This window comes from Doryrhamphus excisus, linkage group LG9 (genome assembly GCF_037039965.1).
Source record: "Doryrhamphus excisus strain RoL-2023G ecotype Guam linkage group LG9, RoL_Dexc_Guam_v1.1, whole genome shotgun sequence".
Classification (NCBI taxonomy): Eukaryota; Metazoa; Chordata; class Actinopteri; order Syngnathiformes; family Syngnathidae; genus Doryrhamphus; species Doryrhamphus excisus.
Window position 1 is genome coordinate 10224100 of NC_136365.1, and position 25044 is coordinate 10249143.

The window sequence follows — 25044 nt, forward strand, 5'->3', positions numbered from 1 at the left end:
GAGTACCCGAAGAAAACCCACACCTGCACGGGGAGAACATGCAAACTCCACACAGAGATGGAATTGTGTGGAGGGTGGAATTGAGGGTGGAATTGAACCCTGGTCTCCTAGCTGTGAGGTCTGCGTGCTAACTACTCGACCGCCGTGCTATACTACAATTTTTCAATAGCTGCAGCTATTGAAAAATTGTAGTATATAATATATTTTGATATGTACTTTTAGTCACGGGCATTATTTCATTTAGTTGTTATTTTAGATAGATAGACAGACAGACAGATAGATCCTTTATTAATCTTCAAGAGAAATTCACAATTGTTGTTATCATTGTTATATATTAACATAAACTGTATTGCATATACCTCTGTCAAGCAGGTTATGCATCATTGCTTTTGACAACCAAGAACTGGAGTAAAATCCAAAATTTTGTTCACTTTTTTTTTTTCAATAACTAATGCATGTGTTTTAATAATAATACGGATATGTTAAAATTGAAAATGACAGTTTAAATACTATATGCAGTAGGTGACGTGTGTATATGAATGTGTAAAATGTGTTTTTATATTATGTTTATATAGCAAAGGACGTAGGATTCTGGATCATTCTTTTTCTTATCCGTTTAATGTTTAATGTGTTAATCATTGTACAGTGCTGGGAGAAGTACCATAGAGCAACATACCATCATAGTGTATGATTTAAAATGATCAAATATTTGCTGTATAATATAATTCCCACTACATATAGTCGAGTATAATACTGTTGGAGTAGATTTTGCAGAATTTGTCCACTGTTCTCCAGCAACTTCATTGATCTGCTCCCACCCCACGCTCCCTCCCGTCCCACGGCTTGGGCGATGCGTCTGGCTGCAGGGAATGGGAAGCTTCTCCCTCTTCAGCTGATGTTATTCCCATCGCGAGCCTACCTCCGGGATCCCAGGCATGAAAGCGGTCTTCCTCGCCCTCACGGCTGCGCTCCTGTGGTCGAGGGGCGGCCACTCTTCTTTCATTCAGCCGTTCAGCGACTGCGCCCAGAGCCGCGGGAGAGGAGTCTTGTACCGGGGCGCAATCGACGTCACCGAGTCCGGCGCGCGGTGCATGAACTGGAGCGAGGTGGGCGGCTTCACGGAGCGACACCCGGGGAAGGGAATAGGGAAGCACAATCAGTGCAGGAATCCTGACGGTCGAATTCGAGCATGGTGTTTCTTCCGGAACCAGAGAGGCAGAGTGGACTGGGGATACTGCGACTGTAAACAAGGTAAACATGAAGCAGGCCTGCCAACACATCACATGTACTCTTATCTACAGTCATTGTGAGGACACATGGAGTCATTCATTTTGTTGGAGTAAATGCTGTAACATAATGCTCCTAAATATGTTCATGTCCAAACATGAGCTACACTACATGTGTTTACTGACATTATGTTTTTAACACAACTTCACAGATCACCAGTAAGGGATAAGATATTGTATTGACCTACTTTGATACACACATTAAAATACCCATCGGGCACAATATGAGACACACCACACTCATTTGTCACCATTAAGTGAATAGAGTAATATAAATGCATACTTTATATCTACACCGTCTGGTAGTCATCTTATTATAATGTTTTTTGTTGTAAAGGTTTGTTTTCTCTGCGTCAGGGGTGGGCAAATATTTTGAGTCGTGGGCCGCATTGAGTTAACAAAATTGTCTGGGGGGGGGGGCAGGACATGTATTTAACATACACTATTTTATGCTTATAATTTTTCTTGAAATATTTGTCTAATTTTATCTGTAAAAGTGTCATACTATCAGCTGTATGTTGTCATGTCCCTTTTTTAGTAGCACTTTAAACATCAGACCACATCAAACTATGTAATTTCATTTTTATTTTTTACTAAATTTATACTAAATACAAAAGATTTTTTTTTTACTTAAGACATCCGACTTGCAAGTCATGTTGCCAGTTTGTATGTTAAAATTTGAAATACTTAGTAAGCAACTGGTGGGCTGGATTCAAATGCTTGGTGGGCCGCATGTGGCCCCCGGGCTGTAGTTTGCCCACCCCTGCTCTACGTTATACATACTGGATGTAGCCATAAATATAATCTTATGGTATGACTAGCGTAGGAACTACAGCACTGGTTCTTAAACTGCAGTCCAAATACTACTAGTGACATTAAAAATAGTGACTATAGTTTATATTAACTCATTCAATTTCAGCCATTTTAAAAAAGATAGCCCCCTTAGTCATGTAGGGCACGATGGGCGAGTGGTCAGCACTTTGGCACAGTCAGGCGACCGGGAACACCTGGGTTCAATTCTCCGCCTGGGCTTGTTCTCCCCGTGCATGCTTGGCTTTTCTCCGGGTACACCGGTTTCCTCCCACATTTCAAAAACATACATGTAGGGGTCCATACTGTAGGTATGAATGTGGGTGTGAATGGTTGTTTGTCTATATGTGCCCTACCATTGGCTGGTGCTTCGTCAACACACAGAATTTGCTTTTGTGACAGCCCAAATACCTAAACAACTATACTACAACATAAACAACGCAAAACAGTTTTTTTTACATCAAAATAACAATTTATTTACAAATATACCAAATGTACCACGCACCATTATGTAACTATTTACAATTTTCGCATTTGGCTTTATACTGTGTGTGTGCACGCATATGCGCGCTTGTGTGCATGTGCATGCTGTAAAATTTCCTTGCCAAGTGTGGTGACCTTCTGCATGCTACACTCCTCCATGCTCTTCCACTTCCTCCTTGCTGTCACGTCTGTTTTTAAGTCTGTCCATAGGTATGAATGTGAGTGTGATGTCTTTCTTACATAAAAAAACAAGCTATCTTGTCTTTATCGTCTTTGGAGCATCCATAATGGGTTAAATCTCACTTGAAATAAAAACCGTGATCACTTCATTTTCATTTTTGACACATTTATCACCAAACATGAAAGACAAAAGCCCAAGTCGTCATCTGTTAGACATTCAAACCTTTACCTGGCGTGGGCCCCTCTCTCACTTTTACACACCAGGCTCAGTCCGCTTGCAAGGAGGGCGCTCCAAATTGGAGGGCAGGGTGGAGGTATACCTGGGCGGCGTGTGGGGTTCCGTGTGCAGCAATGACTGGCAAGATGAAGACGCCATGGTTCTGTGCAGACAGCTTGGCACAGGGTGAGTCAGCACACAAACACATTCAGGCATAGACAGTATGCTTTCAGCAATGGCGACTTTGCAATATAAAGTCGATTACCAAATAGGCTAGTGTAAAACTGTAATAGTGCTGCTTTGGAGTCATTGACTTTGGCGCCTCAGACTTTCTTTTAAATTGGCCCATGGGGCAATGATACTTTAGTTCTATGAACTCCGCCCAGCAACAAGCAATTTTATATATCTCTTCTACTTGGAGTAAATTGGTATTTGTTGAATGGGCATTTGTAGATGGAAATCCTGCAAGAAAGTGTTAAAAGACTGCAAGAAGGTGTGTTAGAGATATAAAAGAAACATCTGAAACATTTTCAAAGGCAATCATTTTGAACAAACATCATCTTCTGCATCATTTCTAAACATTCGTTGCATCATCTCAAGAGCCACGTTTACCTTAGTTCATGAAGTTTTTGAAGACAAATGTACATTTTCAAAATAGCCTATGTCATCTTTTTAAGTAAGAATGAATGCCTGCACACATTTATAAAAGCACACAATTAGAATCCATATTTCACTTATATATCTCCATTGATTGGAAGAAATTTTTTTTTTCCCATCAAAGTTTAAAAACAAGGAGTGAAATTAGGGCATGGAACTATTCATCAAAATTATCAGTGAGTAAGTGTACTTTCCCCATGTGGCTGGTGCAATTTTTTTCCATATAAAATGTGCATGCCTCTCTTGCATATGTATCAGATGCAGGTGCACCATTAAAAATTTACAGCGCTATGCTGCTTCAAATATCTGATAGATGATGAGAGCATGATGGTAAATCATTGGGGATGTTTCAGAATTTCACAAGACTCACGACCGTACGTTCTCTTTTCTTTGGGTCTGTGACCCTTACATTCCAAGCCTCCTTTCCCAAGAGGTATTTAAATACCTTTAGTGCCACACTTATTGACCTTGTTACCACCACTATTGCTACTTTCTCATTCTCACTGGTACTTGCCTAACCTTTTGATTTCATTTGACCTCAAAATAAATACTCACCAAGAGGTCACAAACACACGTGTTGCTATCACATAGGACACTGTGCTGCAAACTTCGTGTTGACACGTAGAGCAGCTGTGGCACACATGCATGCATTTGCACACAAGAAGCAGAACTCTCAGCACGAAGCAGCCATATGTCTGGCAGAATGGCCGCTGATGGGTGTCACGTGGCCAGTTATTGGACACCGCATGGTGCAAAAGTGCTTATGGTGTATTTGCTCTGGATTGTCAGATCATGAAGTTGCACATAGTTAAAGAATAATGCGAGCAGGCTGAAGTGACTATTTTACTTACTTGTACTTTGAAGGCTACTTAAGTTAACAAGCGGTACTCAAAGCCATACTCTTTTATGTTGGTATTACATTTGGATTCACCTAAAGCTTCTCAGGCCGCGCTCATGCCGTCACTCTACCTCATCCGAGCACGTCCAAGCTCCACTGGCAAGGTGTCCACTGCCAGGGGAAGGAGCCAGATCTTCTCCAGTGTCTTAAAACCATGTGGAATGGGGGGGAGTGCACTCAGGTTGCAGCTGTTACCTGCACCAAGCAGCAAGGTATGGAGTGGTTTTTAATTATTCCACATAAGTGCAGGTGATAAGTGTTTTATGTGCCTCAGATGCATTGATGTTGCCTATTCGATTGGTGGGAGGACGCTCAGGGTCAGAGGGCACGGTTGAAGTCTTTCATGCAGGCCAGTGGGGTTCCATATGTGACGACCAGTGGGATGACAGTGATGCAGAGGTGGTATGCCGACAGTTAGGGCTGAGGTGAAAGCAAACACACACATTCATCATCAATAAAGCAAACACAAAATATTGTAGGTCTTTTTTATCTCCAATCTTCTATATAGCGGTGTTGCGAGGGCCTGGGGCCAGGCCCATTTTGGACAGAGTTCCGGCCGTGTGTGGCTGGATGAGGTTAGATGCACAGGAAATGAGCTCACTGTGGAGCAGTGTCCCAAAAGTGCCTGGGGGGAACACAACTGTCTCCACTCTGAGGATGCTGGAGTGTCCTGCAGCCCTTTGACAGGTAGGCCAACCTGCATCACCATCAATTTGTGCTGGTAAGTTGGATGACCTACTAAATTCAACATTCAAGGAACATTCAATCGTCAGGCAACAGCTCTAGTGGACATTCTTGCAGCCGCTTATCGTCATTATTAGTCAATTAACAAATTGTATGAATCCAATTTTTCACCATTTTTATAGCAAAACTCTTATTTTATGTTAGATGGCAGTGCTCGGTTATTAGGTGGGACCAGGAGCTACGAGGGACGCTTAGAAGTCTTCTACCGTGGTCGGTGGGGGACAGTGTGTGATGACGGCTGGACTGATGCTAACACGCAAGTAGTGTGCCGCCAACTAGGATACAGGTAATATTAAATAGTGTCCCCAACACAGCCGCATGCATGTGTAAAATCAGTGTACAGTATGTAATAATGTGTGGACTGTGCAGGTCAGGCCAAACTTTGGTCCCTGAAGGACTAGATATCACCCCGGTTCCTCGCTTCGGTGTGGCATCAGGTCCTATTCTCCTGGATGATGTGAGCTGTACAGGCAAAGAGCCCAGCCTGTTGCTGTGCAAAAGGAAGGAATGGCTCCGTCATGACTGCACACACCATGAAGACGTTAACATCGCATGCAACCCCGAGCGCCTTGGAGACGGGATTCCAGCTAGTAAGACACAATTTCTATCCTAAATATCTATTATTTCTATCCTAAATTTCTATCCTAAATCAAATAAAGTCGCAAATACAGTTTATAGTATCATTTCAAGCAGTTGAGGAAAAATGGAGTGCACTACTTGGCTGCGACCAGCAGAGGCACTGTTGATTCAGTCTCAAATAAGAAGTAAAACACGACGAAAAAAGCTCCACTTAAGCAACACACATTCAGATAGCACTATTCTGCTCATTATATACAGAAACAGGAATTCAGAACATTCACAGAGAGAGTCTTGTCTTCTCATTAAAACAATATGTTTAAAAAAATAACAATAAATTGTTAATTTACACCGCTTGTCAGTTATGACAAAACTCCTCCAGCAGCATTATTCTGCCCCATAGAGTAGAAATAATGGGTTAATAACATATCCCATAGTATATTATGTTACGCTACAATGTTTGTTTCTCCATTCATTCATTCATTCATTTTCTACCGCTTTTCCTCACGACGGTGGTGGGGCGTGCTGGAGCCTATCCCAGCTGTCTTCGGGCGAGGGGCGGGGTACACCCTGGACTGGTCGCCAGCCAATCACAGGGCACATAATATAGACAAACAACTATTCACACTCACATTCATACCTGTGGACAATTTGGAGTCGCCAATTAACCTAGCATGTTTTTGGAATGTGGGATGAACGTGCAATCTCCACACAGAGATAGCCGAGGGTGGAATTGAACCCTGGTCTCCTAGCTGTGAGGTCTGCACGCTAATCACTTACTTCATTTTCAGCCAGTTCTAATTATAATAACATGGATTTTAGGATTCCCTACAACATTTTCATCATCTGTTGAATTGGCTCATTATGATATGAATCACTGCTTACGATCATGTTTTAAATCCAGAAGGCCTCGACTGAGTTGAGCTCAGCCTGAGGACGGACTGATAACATAATGACCCTTTACCTTTAACACTCCAACTACATCGGGTTCTGGTTACATTGATATTGCCTTTCCTTATGGATTTAGTTGGGACACAGGTGTTGCCATTTTCAAACTGAGATAAGTAACAATAATTAAAATACTGGACTTTTCAGTCATAATAGGAAACAACAATTGAGCAGACCAAAGCTTATGGGGGGATGATTATTACTGTTATTATTGTATTCTACATTGATGCAAGAACTACAAACTGTGCTTCTGATGTGTCTAGTACACGTATTCCAGATTCATTTACACCAATTTCCTCTGCTTAATACACGATAAAGACGTTTGCAAGATCTCTTCCAGACTCCACCTGCACTCAATTAAAACCTCATCTGAGAAAAGCCGACATCCCCAACGAGGCGGCCGGGCTATGATGTCATGCTAGATTTTGATTAGCCCGCCGTGCTGTAACAACTGCACCTACTTTTTTCATTTAGCCCCCCCGCCCCCCATCTTGGCACTTACTAGCAAACTGACAGGCTTCAGTTGGTCGCCATATTGCATGGTCAACTATAAAGCTGTACCTCACACCTCTTTCAAAAAGGTTCTCTGGTGTCACCCCTTGGCAAAAAGGAGTAGGACGGTGGAAAGGGAGGGGGTGGGGATTTGCACCATGAATCAAGCCTGTCAATGGCCTCAAGGCGTCAATAAAAGGGAAGGCAAAAACAAGTTGCGGTTTGGATTGCTGATTGCTCAGTGTCCAATAGAACATACAGTATGTATATAGAATATAGAAAGGCATGCATTGGGGGCTTTGCTTTGTTTCGAGCCTGAAATAGCAATTTCATGCTGCTGAGGAGTTTATTGATGCAGCTTAGGTAGCTTTGGCAACAGCCTGGGGGACATTCTCAGCCTCTCAAGAATTATGTCATTACCGCAATGTATTTGCGAGTGTCCTGTGTGGATTTGTTTCGTGTGTTTATCTGCGTGTGCATCCCCCCTCCCCCGCTCTGCATGCCACAGACAGATTGGTTTGTGTTGATTTTGGAAAGGAGAAACAATGCAGATAAGCCCGGCAGAGCTTTGATGTCACGCTCATAAAAGTACAGTGAATTGATTTTAAGATCAAATATAATCAGTGTTGTTATTCTTTTCCAGTAACTGCAAATTGCTATTTTGTTATTGTTACTGTTAGTGAAGGGTAGTGCTTTATTATGAACTGAATGTCTCATATCTGTACATAACAAAATCTGGATGTCAGTTCAGTTTCTATTGTTTACAAATACCAGTACACAGGAAGCTAAAAAGCTAGTCTACGAAAGTTGTGGTTGCGCAATGCCCCCTAGTTGCCGTAGAGAATTGCACATTGTAAAGCTAAATTATTTTTTATGTTTGAAGATTTCTAAAAAAAATGAATGAATGAATACAAATTTAGAAAGTTAGAAACATGAGTGCACATGCCCCTGTGTGTGTGTATGAATATATTTTCTGCACTCATGGCTTTTCGTAAGCAACGATCACAAACTAAGTCAGTGAAATAAATGATTGACCTCATTTAACCCTTTGGGGAGGGGGGGTATAGGCCGAGTTACAGCAGTGTGAGGGGTGTGATCTATTATGTCAGTGTGAAGTCGATAAGTGCACTATGCGTGTTATACAGGTGTTCCAGTGAGGCTGGTGGGAGGAGAAAGCCCCAGAGAAGGGCGGGTCGAGCTCTACCTGTCTGGCCAGTGGGGGACGGTGTGTGATGATGGATGGACAGATCAGGATGCTGAAGTTGTGTGTCGACAGATGGGATACAGGTATGTGGGCAGCTGAAAAAATTTTACCAGTCAACAGACAGTCCTTTGATATTTTTATCTTAAAAATAAAAATAAAAATAAAAATAAAAATAAAAATAAAAATAAAAATAAAAATAAAAATAAAAATAAAAATAAAAATAAAAATAAAAATAAAAATAAAAATAAAAATAAAAATAAAAATAAAAATAAAAATAATACTACTACTAATAATAATACTAATAATAATACTAATAATACTAATACTACTAATAATACTACTAATACTACTAATACTACTATTACTACTACTACTACTACTACTACTACTACTAATAATAATAATAATAATAATAATTCACCCTCGGCCATATCTGTGTGGAGTTTGCATGTTCTCCCCGTGCATGCGTGGGTTTTCTATATGTCTATATGTCTATATGTCTATATGTGCCCTGTGATTGGCTGGCGACCAGTCCATGGTGTACCCCGCCTCTCGCCCAAAGACAGCTGGGATAGGCTCCAGCACCCCCGCGACCCCCGCGACCCTCGTGAGGAAAAAGCGGTAGAAAATGAATGAATGAATAATAATAATGATAATAATAATGATAATAATAATAATGATAATAATAATAATAATAATAATAATAATAATAGCCTTTGAGCTGTACGATGTCAACATGACCACTCAGTATTAGGGATGCCCAAGCATCAACATCGATCATTACGTCTTCCACTTGGCCATTTGTCTCACTCTATGCCCTTTTTTGGTCTGTTTTTCATTGTGTCAAGTGTCTCTGTTTTCACTCTATAACCCATCAGACGCATAGCTTTTGGCTCAACCACAGTGGAAAAAATGCTTTGAAAAAATGACAATGACTAATCCAATTGTTTCATTATCATGTCTTTGCTTTGCAATGGTTATCTGTGCCTTATTTTGAAAGGTACTCCTCATTCCGTCCAACCTGTGTCCCATTATCAGGTCCCTTTTGAGGCACAGAGGGACTGCTGTCATACGGAAACAAAACTGTATTCATTTTTTCTCTCGTCACTCAACACACAGCTTTTCTTCCGCACGCGTGTGTAGGTAAAACATCTGGAGAGCATAAGCGTGTGAGACAGAGTGTAGGGAAGCACATTGGAGGCATGCAAAGGCCCAGTTGGGATCATCATTCTGTCTCAAGCAGGGTGTGGTGAAAGGTTGTTAAATACACAACACTTCCCTGGCGGTTGGTAAACTCCCTGGGGTGGGGAAGGAAAAATGTACACAAATTATATACTGCCTCATCTTTGACTCATGTTGACCCAGATGACATGGACTGGATTTCTATTATCACACTGAGTCATACTCAAGCTCAGTGGAGTCTTTGCATTCAATTCATTGGCCCCCGAGACTTTTAAATATCCCCCAAACCACTTTTTTTTACAGCAGGTCTCTGGTATGTGAGAGTGCCGGGTAGAAAAGCTCTTACTTACTTGGAGAGAAATTGTTTGGCGGCCACCTGCTTGTTGACCTGTGTAACAGTGATCCTCCACACAAGCCAGCCCTGCATATGCTAGACCAGGGGTCTCAAACTCAATTTACGTACCTGGGAGCCACTGGAGCTAGGGTCTGGGCAAGGTTGGGCCGCATCAGGTTTTCAAAAAAACCCCCCAAAAAAACGTATTTATTAAAAACAGTAAAATATACAAACTTTTTCAGTGCTTTGGTTCAGATTTTCTACAAGAAAAGCTCTGATAAAACATTCCACTGTTCTCAAATATCTTAATTTTTATTTTTCTGCACAAAATAAGATGAAAAATAAATAAACAAGAATAAAGAAAATCAATCAATCAGTAATAAATAAATATAATAATAATAAAACGGCAAATAATAAAAACTTAAACCACATATAGTTGGTGGGTAGACAAATTTTTTAAAATTAAATTTATTAAAATTAACAAAGCATTATTAGAGCCCTGTAGACATGACAAAACACTACTATAGTCACATTTATACTTTTTTATTTACAACATATTGCGCAACTGCAGGGTCTTGAGACACATGCTAACTCGCAAACTAGAGAGCTAGCGACCTAAACGGTAGCCTTCAAGTTATTTCCTTTAAACTTAAATAGCCAAAAACTTACCACTTCCACACGGATAGGGAGGATAACTATTAACAGTTATTTAACCTTTAACATGAACATTAATCAAACGTAATAATTTTTTCTGGGTACATGATACCATACAGCATCCATGTCAAACTTGCGCGGGTCGCACTAACATTAAACTTTTATATCATAACTATAATTAATTAATAATATTAATTAATAATATCATAATCATAATTAAACTTTTATATATAACTAGTGTCCTGCGGGGTGTTTGAGACCCCTGTGCTAGACTTTTCAGCCTGCAAATACATTTTCAAGTGCATTCTACAGGTATTTGTTTGCGTTCATAGATTGCTATCATGACCTGTTTTAAAACAGGCTGCTCTACTGGCATGGATGCCGTCAGTGCACTCACTGACGCCAGGCCACCACACTTCCTGATCTTGCATAACCACATTGCTGATACTCTTTGCTAATAGATGAAGTGATAATGAGAAAGGGGATATTTTGATGCCTTCATCGGGGCTAAAACACATTCTTCTCAGGACAGCGGGTGACACAAATAAGCATACAAGCTACTCATACAGACACAGTCGCATACTGTTAAGCACATTTTTAACATTTTCCACAATTCCTCAGTGAATAATGCATATTTGTAACTAACAAAACTAGAAATTAGTTAAGGGAAGCTGAATGTTCTGAACTCTTTAGTCGTCTGCATGGCTGTAGCCAACCGACCCAAAGCTCTCAGATTAGTCTTATTTAAATCACTTGAGACTGACTCAATATGTCCTTCTGTCCCGTCTGCGTCTGCCCGCTCCAGCGGGGTGGCCAAGGCTCGTGTGATGGCGTACTTCGGCGAAGGGACGGGCCCCATTCACGTGGACAACGTGAAATGCAGTGGCGAAGAACGCTTCATAGCTGACTGCATCAAACAGGCGCCCGGCACACACAACTGTCGCCATAGCGAGGATGCCGGAGTCATCTGCGACTACGGCGAGCCCCAGTCTGGCTACATAGAGGTCAAAGGTGAGTCAGTGAGTGCGGGTGTTTGTCTTTTCATGTCGTTGTTTCAATCGCTGTGATTTATTGTGAACTGAGCTTGTAGTGGTGTACTGAAAAGCAAATGAGCCAAGATAAATGGTGATATTTTCAGCATGGACCTCCTCAGTGTGTGTAAATATGTCCAGATGTTGAAATAGACCTTTTCTATGTTATTGCTTCAGTCTGTCCGTCACACTGCTATTTGTTTCCTGCACATTGCAGTAGCTCTTGCACAGTGTGGTGCTGTAAGTCAACACCCCTTAACTCTGGAAAATAATTTAACTTGTCACCTTGCTTATATTATAACTCATACATTAAAAGATGCATTTCAAGATTGAATGTTTATAAAAACAACATTTGAGCCTGAATGGGAGGTTTAGCAATCATGAACCTGACAGATGCTGGAAGATAAACATCTCTTCTGTTGCTATTAGATGCTCTCCATCCAGTTTGCGGTCTTCGCCTCATCCACACTCGTCAGCGGCGAGTCATTGGAGGAGAAAACTCTTTGAGGTGAGTTAGAGGCTTATCTGAAAGTAGGGGAAAAAAAGAATGCAACTCTAATACAAGACAGGAGGAATGTGAACAATACGTTTTCAAGCTGCTTGGCCCACACTCAAATAAACATACTTAAATTCAACCAGAAAAAAAAACACCACTTCCTGTTTGTGTTTGAGTGCATTCAATTAAGCTCAAACATGTGCTTTATTGTATCCGTTCAAATTAAGATTATGCATTTCCATGCGGCATCTTTTCCTGGGGCTAAAATGTAACCTAGTTATTTGAAGTTTTATGAACTTTATAATATGTGTACTGTTTCCTCAATGTTTACTTTTTCCATATCTTATCTATTTACCTATTCATCTGTCAACTGATTGCATCAAATGCCCATTGGGCATTCTTCATGCTAACTGGTACCTTGGTTATCCCCTTCCGCAGCTCCAAACCTGCTCTGCTGTGCTAATGCTTGATAATTGATATAGCAAATCCAATACATCATCTCTTATATTGTGCAAAGTAAAGATTTTAGCTCCTAATTAACATCATGTTATTTAATTCACACACTAGTTGTGACTGAATCGACAGCGATTCTGCTGGTGCAGCTGGTTAGTGCACAACATTTTGCTTCACTGGAATCAAGATGAGGTTAATCAACAATTAATCAGCCACAAACAACAGAATTAGTTAGAGTTGCTGCTGTATGTGTTTATGCGTGTGTCTTAGGGGTGGCTGGCCATGGCAGGCTTCTATACGATTGCGGGGCTCCCGAGGAGATGGGCGCCTGGTGTGTGGAGCCACACTGATTGACACCTGCTGGGTCCTCACGTCAGCACACTGCTTTAAAAGGTAAGAACATGCATTGTGCACATAGTGTGTAGTGTAGGGGTGGTCAGACTTTTTCTACTGAAGGCCCCATATGAAAGGATGCAAGAAGCCACTTTGATATTTTGTATGTGTATGTTTTCAGGAAAAAAAGCACCTTAGCTTTGTGAAAGGTGAATATGCAAATAAGTGTGTGTTTTTAATTTTCCAAAAGTTTCAACTTTCTCCTTAGATAATCTTTGTAAATTTTCATTTAATTATATAATGATGTTAGTCCCATAATATTTGGCTTTATTTTCTTAATATTATCATTTTACCCCAACCTAAGTTTCCAATATTTCCAATTTTAAAATTTTCTAACTTTCATAAAATTACATGTTTTGTTCCATTTCTGCTCTTAAAAAAATCCAAATAGTTCAACTTTCTTAATAATTTACTGATATATTATTTACATAATATCTTGTTTTTAGTCTCATATGTTTGTTTTATTTTTATAATAGTATAACCTTTCCCCCAAAATAATTTTATTTAGTTTGTTTGTCATATTATGATAATATAATGTAAAATATTATATAATATTATTATTATTATATTATATAATATTATATAATATTATTATAATATTATATAATAATATTATATAAAAAATATTAAAAATGTATGTGTTATACTACTAAATTTATGTTTTTTTGGTCATAATATTCCATGGTTTTTATTGTAAAATTATTAACTTTCTTTAAATTTCTTTTAATAGCTTGATCTATTCTAATAAAATTACTGCTTATCTCACCATTTTTGCTATTGTTGTTAGTTTTTATTACTTTTCTTGTTAAATTATATTTTTAGGTTGTGCAGCAGGCAAATAAGAAATCAGTCATGAACCGCAAATGGCCCCCAGACCGCACTTTGGAGACCCTTAGTTGTTTTTGTTCTACAAACAAATGATTGTGTTTTTCCTACTGACAATACATGATACTTAAACTGTAGCTACTGCCATCTTGTGGAGTTATTAAAAACTCCATCAGGAAGTTGTCTACAGCCACAGCTGTTAATGTACCATATTGTTTTCCTGTTATGTCGCCTACTTGAGTGGTTGGTTCCTCACCAATGTTCTCATATGAAACACCACTCAGGGGAGATAGAAGTTGACTCCATTTTTGGTTTGAAACACACACCCCTATAACTGACCACATGACATATTTATGTCCATATCTGAATGAAGACAGACATACACTTGGAAGCCCCGCAGTGAGGAAATCAGCTGTGGTTTGATGTTTAACAAAACCGAGTCAGGGACTTTATTCATGACAACTTCTTCTTTTCCGCTAATGCACTCAACAGAGAAGCCGTCAGGAAGGAAAAGTGGAGTGCGTATAAAGCCTGCATTTAACTTTTATACTCAAACCTGACCTCATTACACTAATAAATCTGGATTTTTCCACATAGTAATTGGGGGAAAAAAAGACATCGGGAAATTGTGTATGTCCTTTTACTTAACCTTTTCATGCACCATTCCCAGGCCCCTCTCACCACAAGAAAAAAAAGTCCAACGGCTTTAAAACATCAACACTTCATGAAGCCATAACAGCTTCCTCTATTGTGGGAAGCATGTACTGCTTTCCAGACAATAAAATAAGGGGCAGCTGGACAAGTGTTTGACTTTAAAAGGTTCTGCTTTTGCTAAATTGAAGATGACATTAGTCAATGTCGGGCACTTGGCTATTTATACACAACACAACTGAACACAAAATGCTGTTTTTAAATGACACTTTTTAAAAATCATGTGATTCAATTCAATCACAGCCATTTTTCTAAAGACATCCCATTCAGTACTGGCCCATCCATCAATTTTCTATGCCCCTTATCCTCATGAGGGGTGTGCTGGAGCCTATCCCAGTTGTCTTTGAGCGAGAGGTGGGGTACACCCTGGACTGGTCGGCAGCCAATCACAGGGCACATAGTATAGACAAACAACCATTCACACTCACATTCAAACCTATGAACAATTTGGAGTTGCATGCCAAACACACCCTCCACTGTGCAGCCGCAGTACCGGTCATTTTTGATTATTTTTCAAGGTACACAGAATATTGTGTTCTATGGCTATATAAACATACCAAAAGAAAGATTAGACTCTCATCTTTTATCAGAAAAAAAGGTTGTTTCTACCTTTTTCCATTCCCAGGTCTTCCCGATCTCTTGACTGTGTAGCCAACATGCTAACCACTTACCGTGCGACCCCACTCTAAGTTCAAAACCCATGCATTTTAGTGACACATTTTCATTTAATGACATTTTCTGCATAAAATACTGTAAAAAAAAAGAACTATCCAAATGCAAACAATTCAGTTATATAAATCCAGTGTCTATAAAAAGCTTTTTTAATCAATAAAAATGCACCTTTTAGTTATGTTCCCTAAAGTGATGTTAGAAGTTGGTCTAGTTCAGATTTCTGATGTTATTTGTAATTTCTTTTACAGTGTATCTATTATGTAACATTTAATTAAAGGAAATGAGCAAACCGTAAGCACTGAGATTTAGAGAAAGTTTATAGGATAAAATAAAGTCTGCTTCTTCCTACTCCTTTTTGGACATGTTGTATTGTACAAGTATGGCTCATTGTAATTTGTTAATCCTTTCCGAAACCAATAAACCCTACCATTACCAATCTTAATGAGAATCCCAGGCGACTTGTGATCTTCGAAAACAAGGCTTTGTTATACTTGTACTCAATAAAACATTTTTGCCATACCGCTGTCATGGATCAATAAACAACTATGTAATTGGAGCGAAACGAAGTTGCCAAAGTCGCTTATTTGTTTACCCCCTCTAAAATAAATGTGAGGATGACGCACTTGCTGTCAGATGAGTGCCAGATGAGAATGATGATAACAGTAAATCTGTCATTGCGTCAGCGTGTTTATGATGCTCTTTCAGACATGTGGTGGACATGATGAAGTGTTTTCATTCACTCTTTGACACATTTGGGGAAAGCGTCAAGGAGGAAGCCTTTTGATAAAGCCAAGTCAGGAAGGTGGAAAAACTGGAAACTGGAAAAAAAACACAACATTCCCAACAGAACAGCCAACCAGTTAAAGACATCTACTGTACATTTATCACAACCTTCAATCTGTTCATGTGTGGTGTCAGGTGTACAGTTAATATTCACATTCATTCGTCATCATGGTGCCTGAGTTACCTTTCCCGTGTTTAAAATGGTCTGGGGGGTTTTGTTACAGTTGGCAGGCTCCGAGCTGTACAGTCTCAAAATATAAATAGAACTCATCTTGGCTACATGGTGGCCGAATGATCTCAAGCCATTTTTCAGGCCCTATCTGCCCTTGTAGTGTGATACTTGGGATCGGACAAAAACATTTAAAATGATACTTTTGTGCATGATTATTGTGGATCGGCAGGTAGAGCTGGCCGTCCAGAAACATAAGGGTTGGCGGTTCAATCCTTCTTCCATCCACCCAGTCATTGTTTTGTCCCTGAGCTCCCTGGCCCTAAGATGCTTCACCCACCTTGCCTCCAGTGCTGCCCATATTGGTGAATGAATTTTTGGTGATGGTCGGAGAGGTGCGGATTGGCAGCCACATTTCCATCAGACTTTATATATTAAATATAAAAATATGCAACACAAAAAAGTGTCCCTATTACATCAAATGAAATAATACTGGCAATGATACAATTTAGAAAGCTTCACATTTCTATGTGGCACAAACATCCATATACTGTCAAAACAATGTATAGTGCAAAGTATGAAACTCTGGATTAATACATTCATTCATTCATTTTCTACCGCTTTTCCTCACTAGGGTTGTGGGGGGGGGGGGGTGGAGCCTATCCCAGATGTCTTCAAGCAAGAGGCAGGGTACACCCTGGACCAATCACAGGGCACATATAGACAAACAACCATTCACCCTCACATTCATACCTATGGACAATTTGGAGTCCCCAATTAACCTAGCATGTTTTTGGAATGTGGGAGGAAACCGGAGTTGGATTAATACAATAAGTGAAATTATAAACTGGGCTCATTCAGTAAGCCGACCACCTTTTATTTTTCTGTGTGGTGTGTTAGCAGGTAGAGATGTGTGAATCATGTTTTTTTTATGCCTCTATTAATTCTGTCAGTGACTCATCATCTGTAGCTAAATGAAAGGGAATCGGGTAAGGCATCATGGATTGTGCCTCAGTAATGTACATATGTATTGTTTTAGCAACATATCTGGTCCTTCTCCTTTCCCTTTCCTGCTCCAACTGTACTTGACAAATACTCAAGTCTCACTAACAAACGATACCAATCTGAACTGATATAATCATTTGTACGACAATATGAGCTCATCATGTTGGACATCCGTTTTAAACCACACCAAACATTCAAGTGTAAACGAACCCTAATGTGACACTGGAAAAAGCTGAGAATGCCAACACATACGTATTCATTCATTAATATATGTGTGAGAATGTACACTCAGTTCCAATCTACATGAATTATTTTTCCCAAGCTGATGCAGGGAAACAGTTTATATGTTAAGTATGTTGCCTTTCTTGTTTGCACTTGTTTTCCAAGTACAGATAATATGACAGTGTGTGTATGGGAAGACATAATTAGTACACTTGAATCATATTTACCATGTTCCTTGTGGAAGACTTGTAATCATTGATCTCATCAGTCAAGGGTTGTGTTAAAACCAGGACTGGTTTTTCACATGGTCCGTTGGAGAAGACCTGGGTTTGAATCTGTGCTTGGGCATCTCTGTGTGGAGTTTGCATGTTCTCCCCGTGCGTGCATGGGTTTTCCCCGGGTACTCCGGTTTCCTCCCACATTCCAAAAACATGCTAGGTTAATTGGTGACTCCAAATTGTCCATAGGTATGAATGTGAGTGTGAATGGTTGTTTGTCTATATGTGTCCTGTGATTGGCTGGCGGCCAGTCCAGGGTGTACTATATGTTTTTTCTCAATATAATTTTTGAAAAATGAGGGCTTATTTTTGTTTTGTTTGTTTCTCATAAAATTATAATAATTTTTTTTAATTTTTATTTTAAGTCTGTGCTACTAAAATGACATTTTTACTCACGTCATTGTCATAAAATTTACTTTTTCTTCTTACGATATTCTTAATATTTTGACTTTATTCTCATAGAATTGGAGCATTTTTCTTTAATTTTCTGCTATTTCAACTTTTTTGTTCTTATCTTATCTTATATGATGACTTCATTTCAATAATATTCCGCAACATTATTTTCCAAAAATTACAAATGTATATATTGTTTTGTTAGTTTTTCCATACTTTCCATTTAAATGATACAAAATTATGTTATATTTCCTCATAATATTACAACATTATTGTATGATGACTTGTTGTTGTTTGATTAATAATTTTTTATGTTGATTTTTTACTTTATTCTAATGGGATTATGATGATTTTTTAAAATTTTTTGCTGGGTTCTATTTTTAAAATGGTTCAGGTGCCAATAAAAAATAGCTGCAGGCAGCACCCCTGGCCAGAATGGCCAAACGGCAAGCTTCGGATTAAACCACTAAGACAATAATCGTTAGTTGCACACCTAGTCAGGTGTCATAGAAACTTCTCTTAATGACTCTAAGTGGAATGATTAATGACCTGTCTTTGACGTACTTGCAGCCTGCGGCAACTCTTTCTGTAATGCACTCCGCTTTTCTATCGACAGGTACGGAAACAGCACCAAGCAGTACAAAGTCAGAGTGGGGGACTATCACACCCTCGTCCTCGAAGAGTATGAGGAGGAGTATGGCGTCGATCAGATTGTCCTCCATCCGAGTTACCGCTCCCACAGCAGCGATTACGACTTGGCCTTGGTGCGTCTGTCGCCGGGGGCGGTGGGCCACACGGCAGGGGAGTGCGTGTCATTCAGCCGTCACGTCCTTCCTGCCTGTCTGCCCCTGAGGAAGGAGAGAGCGCTCAAACACGCCAGTAACTGTCACATCACCGGCTGGGGTGACACAGGTGAGACTCTTGTGTCGGCGTTTGGGGGGGTGAAGGTGGCTTCCTCACGCATTGCTAATATTCAAAATCAATGGCTATCTCTATGTAGAACAAAGATTGGAGTATTGTGTTGCTTTGACACAAGAAATATGTGAAAATGCCACAACAAAAATACATGAAGCCAATCTGGCAACCAGTCCAGGGAGCACCCTGCCTCTCACCCAAAGTCAGCTAGGATAGGCTCCAGCATACCCCCGCCAACTTAATGAGAATTAAGCAGCGTAGAAAATGAATGAATGTGTATGTGAATATGTCTACTGTATTGGGTAATACAAGCTTAAAGATGGCGGCGGAGTGGTTCGATTCCCGGCTCGGGCACCAACATGGAGTTTGCATGTTCTCCCTGTGTGTGCGTACTCCGGTATTCCGGTTTCCTCCCACATTCCAAAAACATGCTAGGTTAATTGGCAACTCCAAATTGTCCATAGGTATGAATGTGAGTGTGAATGGTTGTTTGTCTATATGTGCCCTGTGATTGGCTGGCGACCAGTCCAGGGTGTACACAGCCTCTCGCCTGAAGACAGCTGAGATAGGCTCCAGCATGGCGGTGACCCTCATGAGGATAAGCGGTACAGAAAATGGATGGATATAGGGGTGTTAGGTCATGTCTAGAAGGCTTTAATAGAAGCTTGTAAACTGGTTTTCTATGCTCTGCCTATGAAAATATTCCATTTATATAACAGGTATAGTACGGTCGGGTCTGGAACCAATTAACTGTGATCAATGATCACAATTACTGTAATGGTTATTTGGAGCACATGTATAACCACCTTACCTTTGACCTCGGCTACTTTAGTCCTGTCAGAGTCAATATCAATCGTTTCTTGGAACAGCTCTTTTGTTTGGGGGGGAGGTGGTTAATAATGATGACAGTGTGATGAAAATGCATGTCAAAGATCACAGGATTATTTTTGAACATTGATTAACACCAATCTATTTCCACCATGTTAAAGTCAAATATAAATGTAAAGATAATGCAACAAGTCGACAATCGACGGTCATACATGTGTTTGTGATCTTTACTTGACGTGCTGATTATTCTCCTTGACGTGTGTGTGTGTGGTGAGTGGAGTTACAGTCTATTTGTATGCTTTATTATAGTGTAGCTGACAACACAGGCTATTTAAAGTGTGTGATGTACTTACCTACAGCATGTCTGTCTTGTACGAGTGCTTGTATTTGCCGCCTTCATGTTACTCACAAGCACATTTTACACATACATAGCAACTCAGGCCTCCATGGTGGTAACAACGAAGTCATGGAAAGACTTTCTGGAAGCTCAGGAGAAGATGTGCTGGCCTTCTTGGCAGGTGGGCCTGAACTTATTGGGGAAAGGACCTACAGAGAATCTAGTGTATTTTTGTTGTTTCAGCTTATTTATAGGGCGGCACGGCGGTCGAGTGGTTAGCGCGCAGACCTCACAGCTAGGAGACAAAGGTTCAATTCCATGTTCCATGAGTTTGCATGTTCTCCCCGTGCATGCGTGGGTTTTCTCCGGGTACTTCCGGTTTCCTCCCACATTCCAAAAACATGCTAGGTTAATTGGTGACTCCAAATTGCCCATAGGTATGAATGTGAGTGTGAATGGTTGTTTGTCTATATGTGCCCTGTGATTGGCTGGCGACCAGTCCAGGGTGTAGCCTCTTGCCCAAAGACAGCTGGGATAGGCTCCAGCACCCCCGCGACCCTCGTGAGGAAAAGCGGTAGAAAATGAATGAATGAGCTTATTTATACTTTTAATTCAACACAATTCAAAAATGTCAAGAAGTTGCACTGTCAGCATTCATGACACCCCTTCTCCCCCCCACCTCCAGGCCGCTCGTATTCCAAGACCCTTCAGCAGGCAGCGCTCTCCCTCCTGCCACGCCGCCATTGTCAGCAGCACTTCCACGGTGCTTTCACCAGCCGCATGCTGTGCGCCGGCAGCATCCGGGAAGACAGGCGTGTGGACAGTTGCCGCGGCGACAGCGGTGGACCTCTGGTGTGCGAGCGCCCAGGAGGGGGCTGGGTCGTTTACGGGGTCACCTCCTGGGGTCACGCCTGCCGGACGCAGCGCTCGCCAGGTGTTTATACCAAAGTGTCCTCCTTCAGCTCCTGGATACACAAGATAATGGGGCAGAGTGATGCCAAATATGAAAGGCAGTGACCTGATTGGTCGGCAACAATGCGGGATTGTCAGCATGTCACAAGCACTTATTTCAAAAAGTTGCAAATCTTCCTTAATATGCTTATCTCTGTTTGTTCTGTAATGTTTTTTTTTCTGTTATGAAGTCGTAACTTATATTTTGCTAAATGTTAACTGCTAAAAGGGGACCACAGATACAACAACATGCATGCTAAGTGATTGCATGCAGATTTGCACTCAACCGTCTGTTCTTTTGTCATTTATTTTTACAATTCCAGGTCATAGTCGGTACTCAGGCATTGAAATGCAATCAGTTTGTCCTTGTGAGGAGTGTCAAAGCACATGACAGTATGTCTCTTATCGATTTGTCATATTGACTTCCTATGTGTGCACATTTATCCTGCTAGGAGATTTTAAAGATATTCTGATACACTTGAAAAAGGACACTCACACTCCTTATTTTGTTTGTGTACATTTCAGTGTAGCCTTTCTACATAAGCTCCAATTTTTTTATTAAAGTGTGTTTTCTCGGTGTAACAGTGGCTGCAACAAGGGAGCTCTTTCTTTTCAGTTCTGTTCCAGGCTGCAAACTGAGAAAAGTGAACACCGACTTGTCAGACAATGTGCATGCACACCAGCACACGCGCATGCGTAATGTCGCCGGTATGTGGCACCATGTCGACAGGAATAGCTGCCATTTTCAGACACATTCGCATTTACTGAAATAGGCAAAGAAACATGGCAACATGTTTATTAATCAGAAGATGACTGATAAAAATAAACGACGGTGTTACTTGTGTCTAACTAACAACTGTTTTTTTTTACCCTCTTGCATTGATACCGTCGTATCACCTGTCTTGTACAATGGCGCCACCGTGTGGGAACTTACGGGGAAGCACAAAATTATTAAATCAATTTACAATCAATATGCGTTCAAAAGAGTAATACATTTGCGTCACAAAAATGCCCACGTGGAAAAATCTGACCTCACAAAGCGCTTGCCGTTATATTTGTGTCCCGCCATATCCCTGCGCACTGTTGCTAGTCCATTGGTGTTCATGTGATGAAGTTGGAGCGTGGTGGCCATCTTCTTTACGTGTGTGTTGCACAGCAGAAAAAGAAGATGTGAGCAAGTAAATATACTTGTATTGTTCAATAAATAACTCTCTTGTTATATTGTGTACCTAATGTTGTAAATGTCTTCTAGTGTGGTTATAAGGCCAAGACCGGTCCCTGACACAGTCATGGAAGTTTTTATGGATCTCTTTTTCCTGCCTTAAATCATTTTATTCAAGGCTTCTCACAAAATTCTTTTTTATGATTGGTGGGAAAAAAAACAGAAGATTGATGAAAACAATCCGACAAGGCAACTTTTTACTGCAGTGTGAAAAACTACATAACTCCCCTGCAGCCTACACATATACATCAAATGGGTTCTTACAGTATCTCACAAATACGAGGACACCACTCACATTTCAGCAAGCATTTTATTATATCTTTTCAAGGGACAATACTATAGAAAGCAGCTTTCCCCAGTACCAGCAGCACTCATGCAGCCACAGATCATGACACTACCACCATGCTTGACTGTAGGCAACACACAAAGAATGGGGTCATGCTTTGCATCACAGTGTCACAGTACATGTTGGAATTAATGTTTCCCTCAATGAACCACAGCTCCCCGGTGTTGATAGCACTTATGCAGCCCCAGATCATAATGCTTCCAGTGCCATGCTTGATTGTAGACAATACACAAAGGAGAGGGGGCCATGCTTCACATCACAATGTCATAGTACATGTTGGAATTGTTTCCCTCAATGAACCCCAGCTCTCTACTGCCGTCAGCACTCATGCAGTTGACTGTAGACACGATCATCTTTTTACTTATTTGTTTTGTCAGCTATTTGGACAATACAAGCTGCACAATGACTGCTCAAAAGCATATCTAAGTTGAATTTACATAGTACTGTCCCTTATCAAGATACGTATACTGTGCTGAATGAGGGGTGTAGTCATTGTACTATACCGGTACTTTGTATCAGCTATGATAGAAAAGCACACAACACAGTTACGATCAGGCAGATTCCTTTATTTTATTTTGGTTTCTTTGACATGTCATGTTATTTTGTCATAAAATGGAAGGTAAACAACTTAAGGTATCATAAAGGAAAAGAGGAACAGGAAAAATAATAAAGCAGACTGGGCTGGTTTTGGTCGGTTGTCTTTGCTTCCACTGCTGTCGTCAGCATTGATAGCATTGACGTGTGTGCAATCTTCTTCTCCTTCATCTTCTCGTCACAGGCTTCTTGTCTCAGAGACACCTTCCAACATGTTCTTTTTCCTTCCGAAAGCCTTGGGGGCCATCTCTGAGGTGAACAAGGCTGCCAGATCTGCTGCCGGCAGCCACTTTTGCTTTTGAACAAACAAGCTGATAGAAAATCAAACACCACCCTGAGTCAATGCACTTACAACGTAAGAAAGTAAAGGGAATCTCGTTTTGTTGTGACTTCGTCTTGGAGGAAGTGCAAAGTCCTCATGAGGGAATCCTACAGCTGACCAGCGCTGTTGTGGTGTGATAGATTGCAGTAAAAGGTGGAAATCAGGACAAAAGCTTTGTGTGGCTCTTGTACAGACCATGATGAACTCCTCTTGGACTTCAGAGCTGCTTATCTCTTTCCATCACTTCTTTACCCTTCGGAGGTGGGAATGAAACAAGACGTTGTGTCCTTGCCATTCCCACTCAGGGGTTCGCTGGAGAGTGCGTCTCAAGGTCGGGTACTCCAGGTTGCCTTGCGCTGTTTGACTTTTGGCCATTAACCCCGGCTCATGGATGCAAAGGTTATCTAACCTTAAGAAAGAGGCGGAGACGGAGCGGTTGTGTGAACAAAGAGGGATAGGTAGGAAAGGGCAGAAGAACAGGATTTAATTAACCAAATGACTCGGTTTTGGGACATATTTGGAAAAAGTGACACCACTGAAGTTGCAGAACAACCCCCCAATACTCATGTATCAAATGAATTGATATGCTGGCGAGAGTTGAATGCCGCTGACCTTCTGCAGCTCCTCTCTCAGCCAAGAGGGAAGAGGCTGTCCGAGGCGATGCAACAGCTTTGACAACTCCACGTTGTGTTCCCTGTAGTACCTGGACAGATATGCACGAGCCTGCGAAGGGTAGACAGTAGAAGAGGACTATTGTCAAAAAAAGGGGAAAATAAATGGAGGTGCGTTCGGCAGACAGGAGTACTCTGATTCCTTATATTTATGCGGTTGATTGTTGCTTGGCAGATTTGTGTCTTAATTGGGGTGCACCAATCAATCGGCCACAGATCGGTATCAGCAGAAGAAAAAACCTTGGTGACCTCTAATATAGCCAGTAGTACATTTAAACAATTACAGATCAGTCTTGGTATTGGTATCTGCCGATTTCACTCATGGATTATCGGGATTGCTATCGACAGCAGAAAACCATGATCGGAACATCCCAAGTGTTAATGGTTCCAAAGACCAGGGAGAGTAAGACAGAAACACACGAGAAATACTCCAAAACAGCAGTACATCAATCCCTCACCACTAAGTGCTTAGAATTTTCATTTTTTTCAGAAATATATTAGTTAATAAATCATGCTTGAATATGGCCTATCCATCCATCCATTTTTGAAGCTGCTTATTCTTACTAGAGTCGTGGGGGTGTGCTGGAGCCTATCCCAGCTGGCTTGGTACGAGAGGCAGGGTACACTGAGTACAAGTCTTTTTTTAAATTCTGCAAAAAAAAAGCTTGTACAAGTTGTATTTGTCTGCTGGACAGTGCATGTACAGAAATAGCTTGGGAGCAGTTTCAGTATAGCATTATAAATAAATACATACCAGTGACT

General features: G+C 40.7%; 2 protein-coding genes across 4 annotated transcripts in view; one reads left to right on the top strand and one right to left on the bottom strand.

The window, feature by feature from the left end:
• Positions 1 to 846: 846 nt before the first annotated feature.
• prss12 (serine protease 12) lies at positions 847 to 22324 on the top strand. Of its 2 annotated transcripts, none has more exons than XM_058081240.2 (13): positions 847 to 1251; positions 3024 to 3162; positions 4571 to 4743; positions 4806 to 4956; positions 5040 to 5218; positions 5420 to 5561; positions 5645 to 5865; positions 8437 to 8578; positions 11471 to 11676; positions 12126 to 12204; positions 12916 to 13038; positions 18713 to 19008; positions 20862 to 22324. In XM_058081240.2, the coding sequence occupies exons 1-13, from the start codon at positions 936 to 938 to the stop codon at positions 21191 to 21193; spliced, it is 2499 nt and encodes an 832-aa protein (XP_057937223.2). In that variant the 5' UTR covers positions 847 to 935; the 3' UTR covers positions 21194 to 22324. The 2 variants fall into 2 exon arrangements, with proteins under 2 accessions (XP_057937223.2, XP_057937232.2); XM_058081249.2 differs by having other exon boundaries at positions 1102 to 1251; positions 4579 to 4743.
• A 375-nt stretch (positions 22325 to 22699) lies between these two features.
• ndst3 (N-deacetylase/N-sulfotransferase (heparan glucosaminyl) 3) overlaps positions 22700 to 25044 on the bottom strand; it is a 44647-nt gene continuing 42302 nt past the window's right edge. The window contains exons 14-15 of one of the 2 annotated variants that reach the window (XM_058074522.2): positions 24224 to 24334; positions 22700 to 24015 (exon numbers count right to left, since the gene is read on the bottom strand). In XM_058074522.2, coding sequence (XP_057930505.2) covers positions 23986 to 24015; positions 24224 to 24334 — 141 coding nt within the window. In that variant the 3' untranslated portion in view covers positions 22700 to 23985. Of the gene's footprint in view, positions 24021 to 24223; positions 24335 to 25044 lie in introns of both variants that reach the window. The other variant, XM_058074523.2, reaches the window with a different exon arrangement.

Coding starts and splice junctions, on each gene's coding strand:
- prss12 (XM_058081240.2), top strand. CDS start 936: ATGAAAGCGGTCTTCCTCGCCCTCACGGCTGCGCTCCTGTGGTCGAGG. Junction 4,744..4,805: donor TACCTGCACCAAGCAGCAAG/GTATGGAGTGGT, acceptor TATGTGCCTCAG/ATGCATTGATGTTGCCTATT. Junction 8,579..11,470: donor TGTCGACAGATGGGATACAG/GTATGTGGGCAG, acceptor TGCCCGCTCCAG/CGGGGTGGCCAAGGCTCGTG.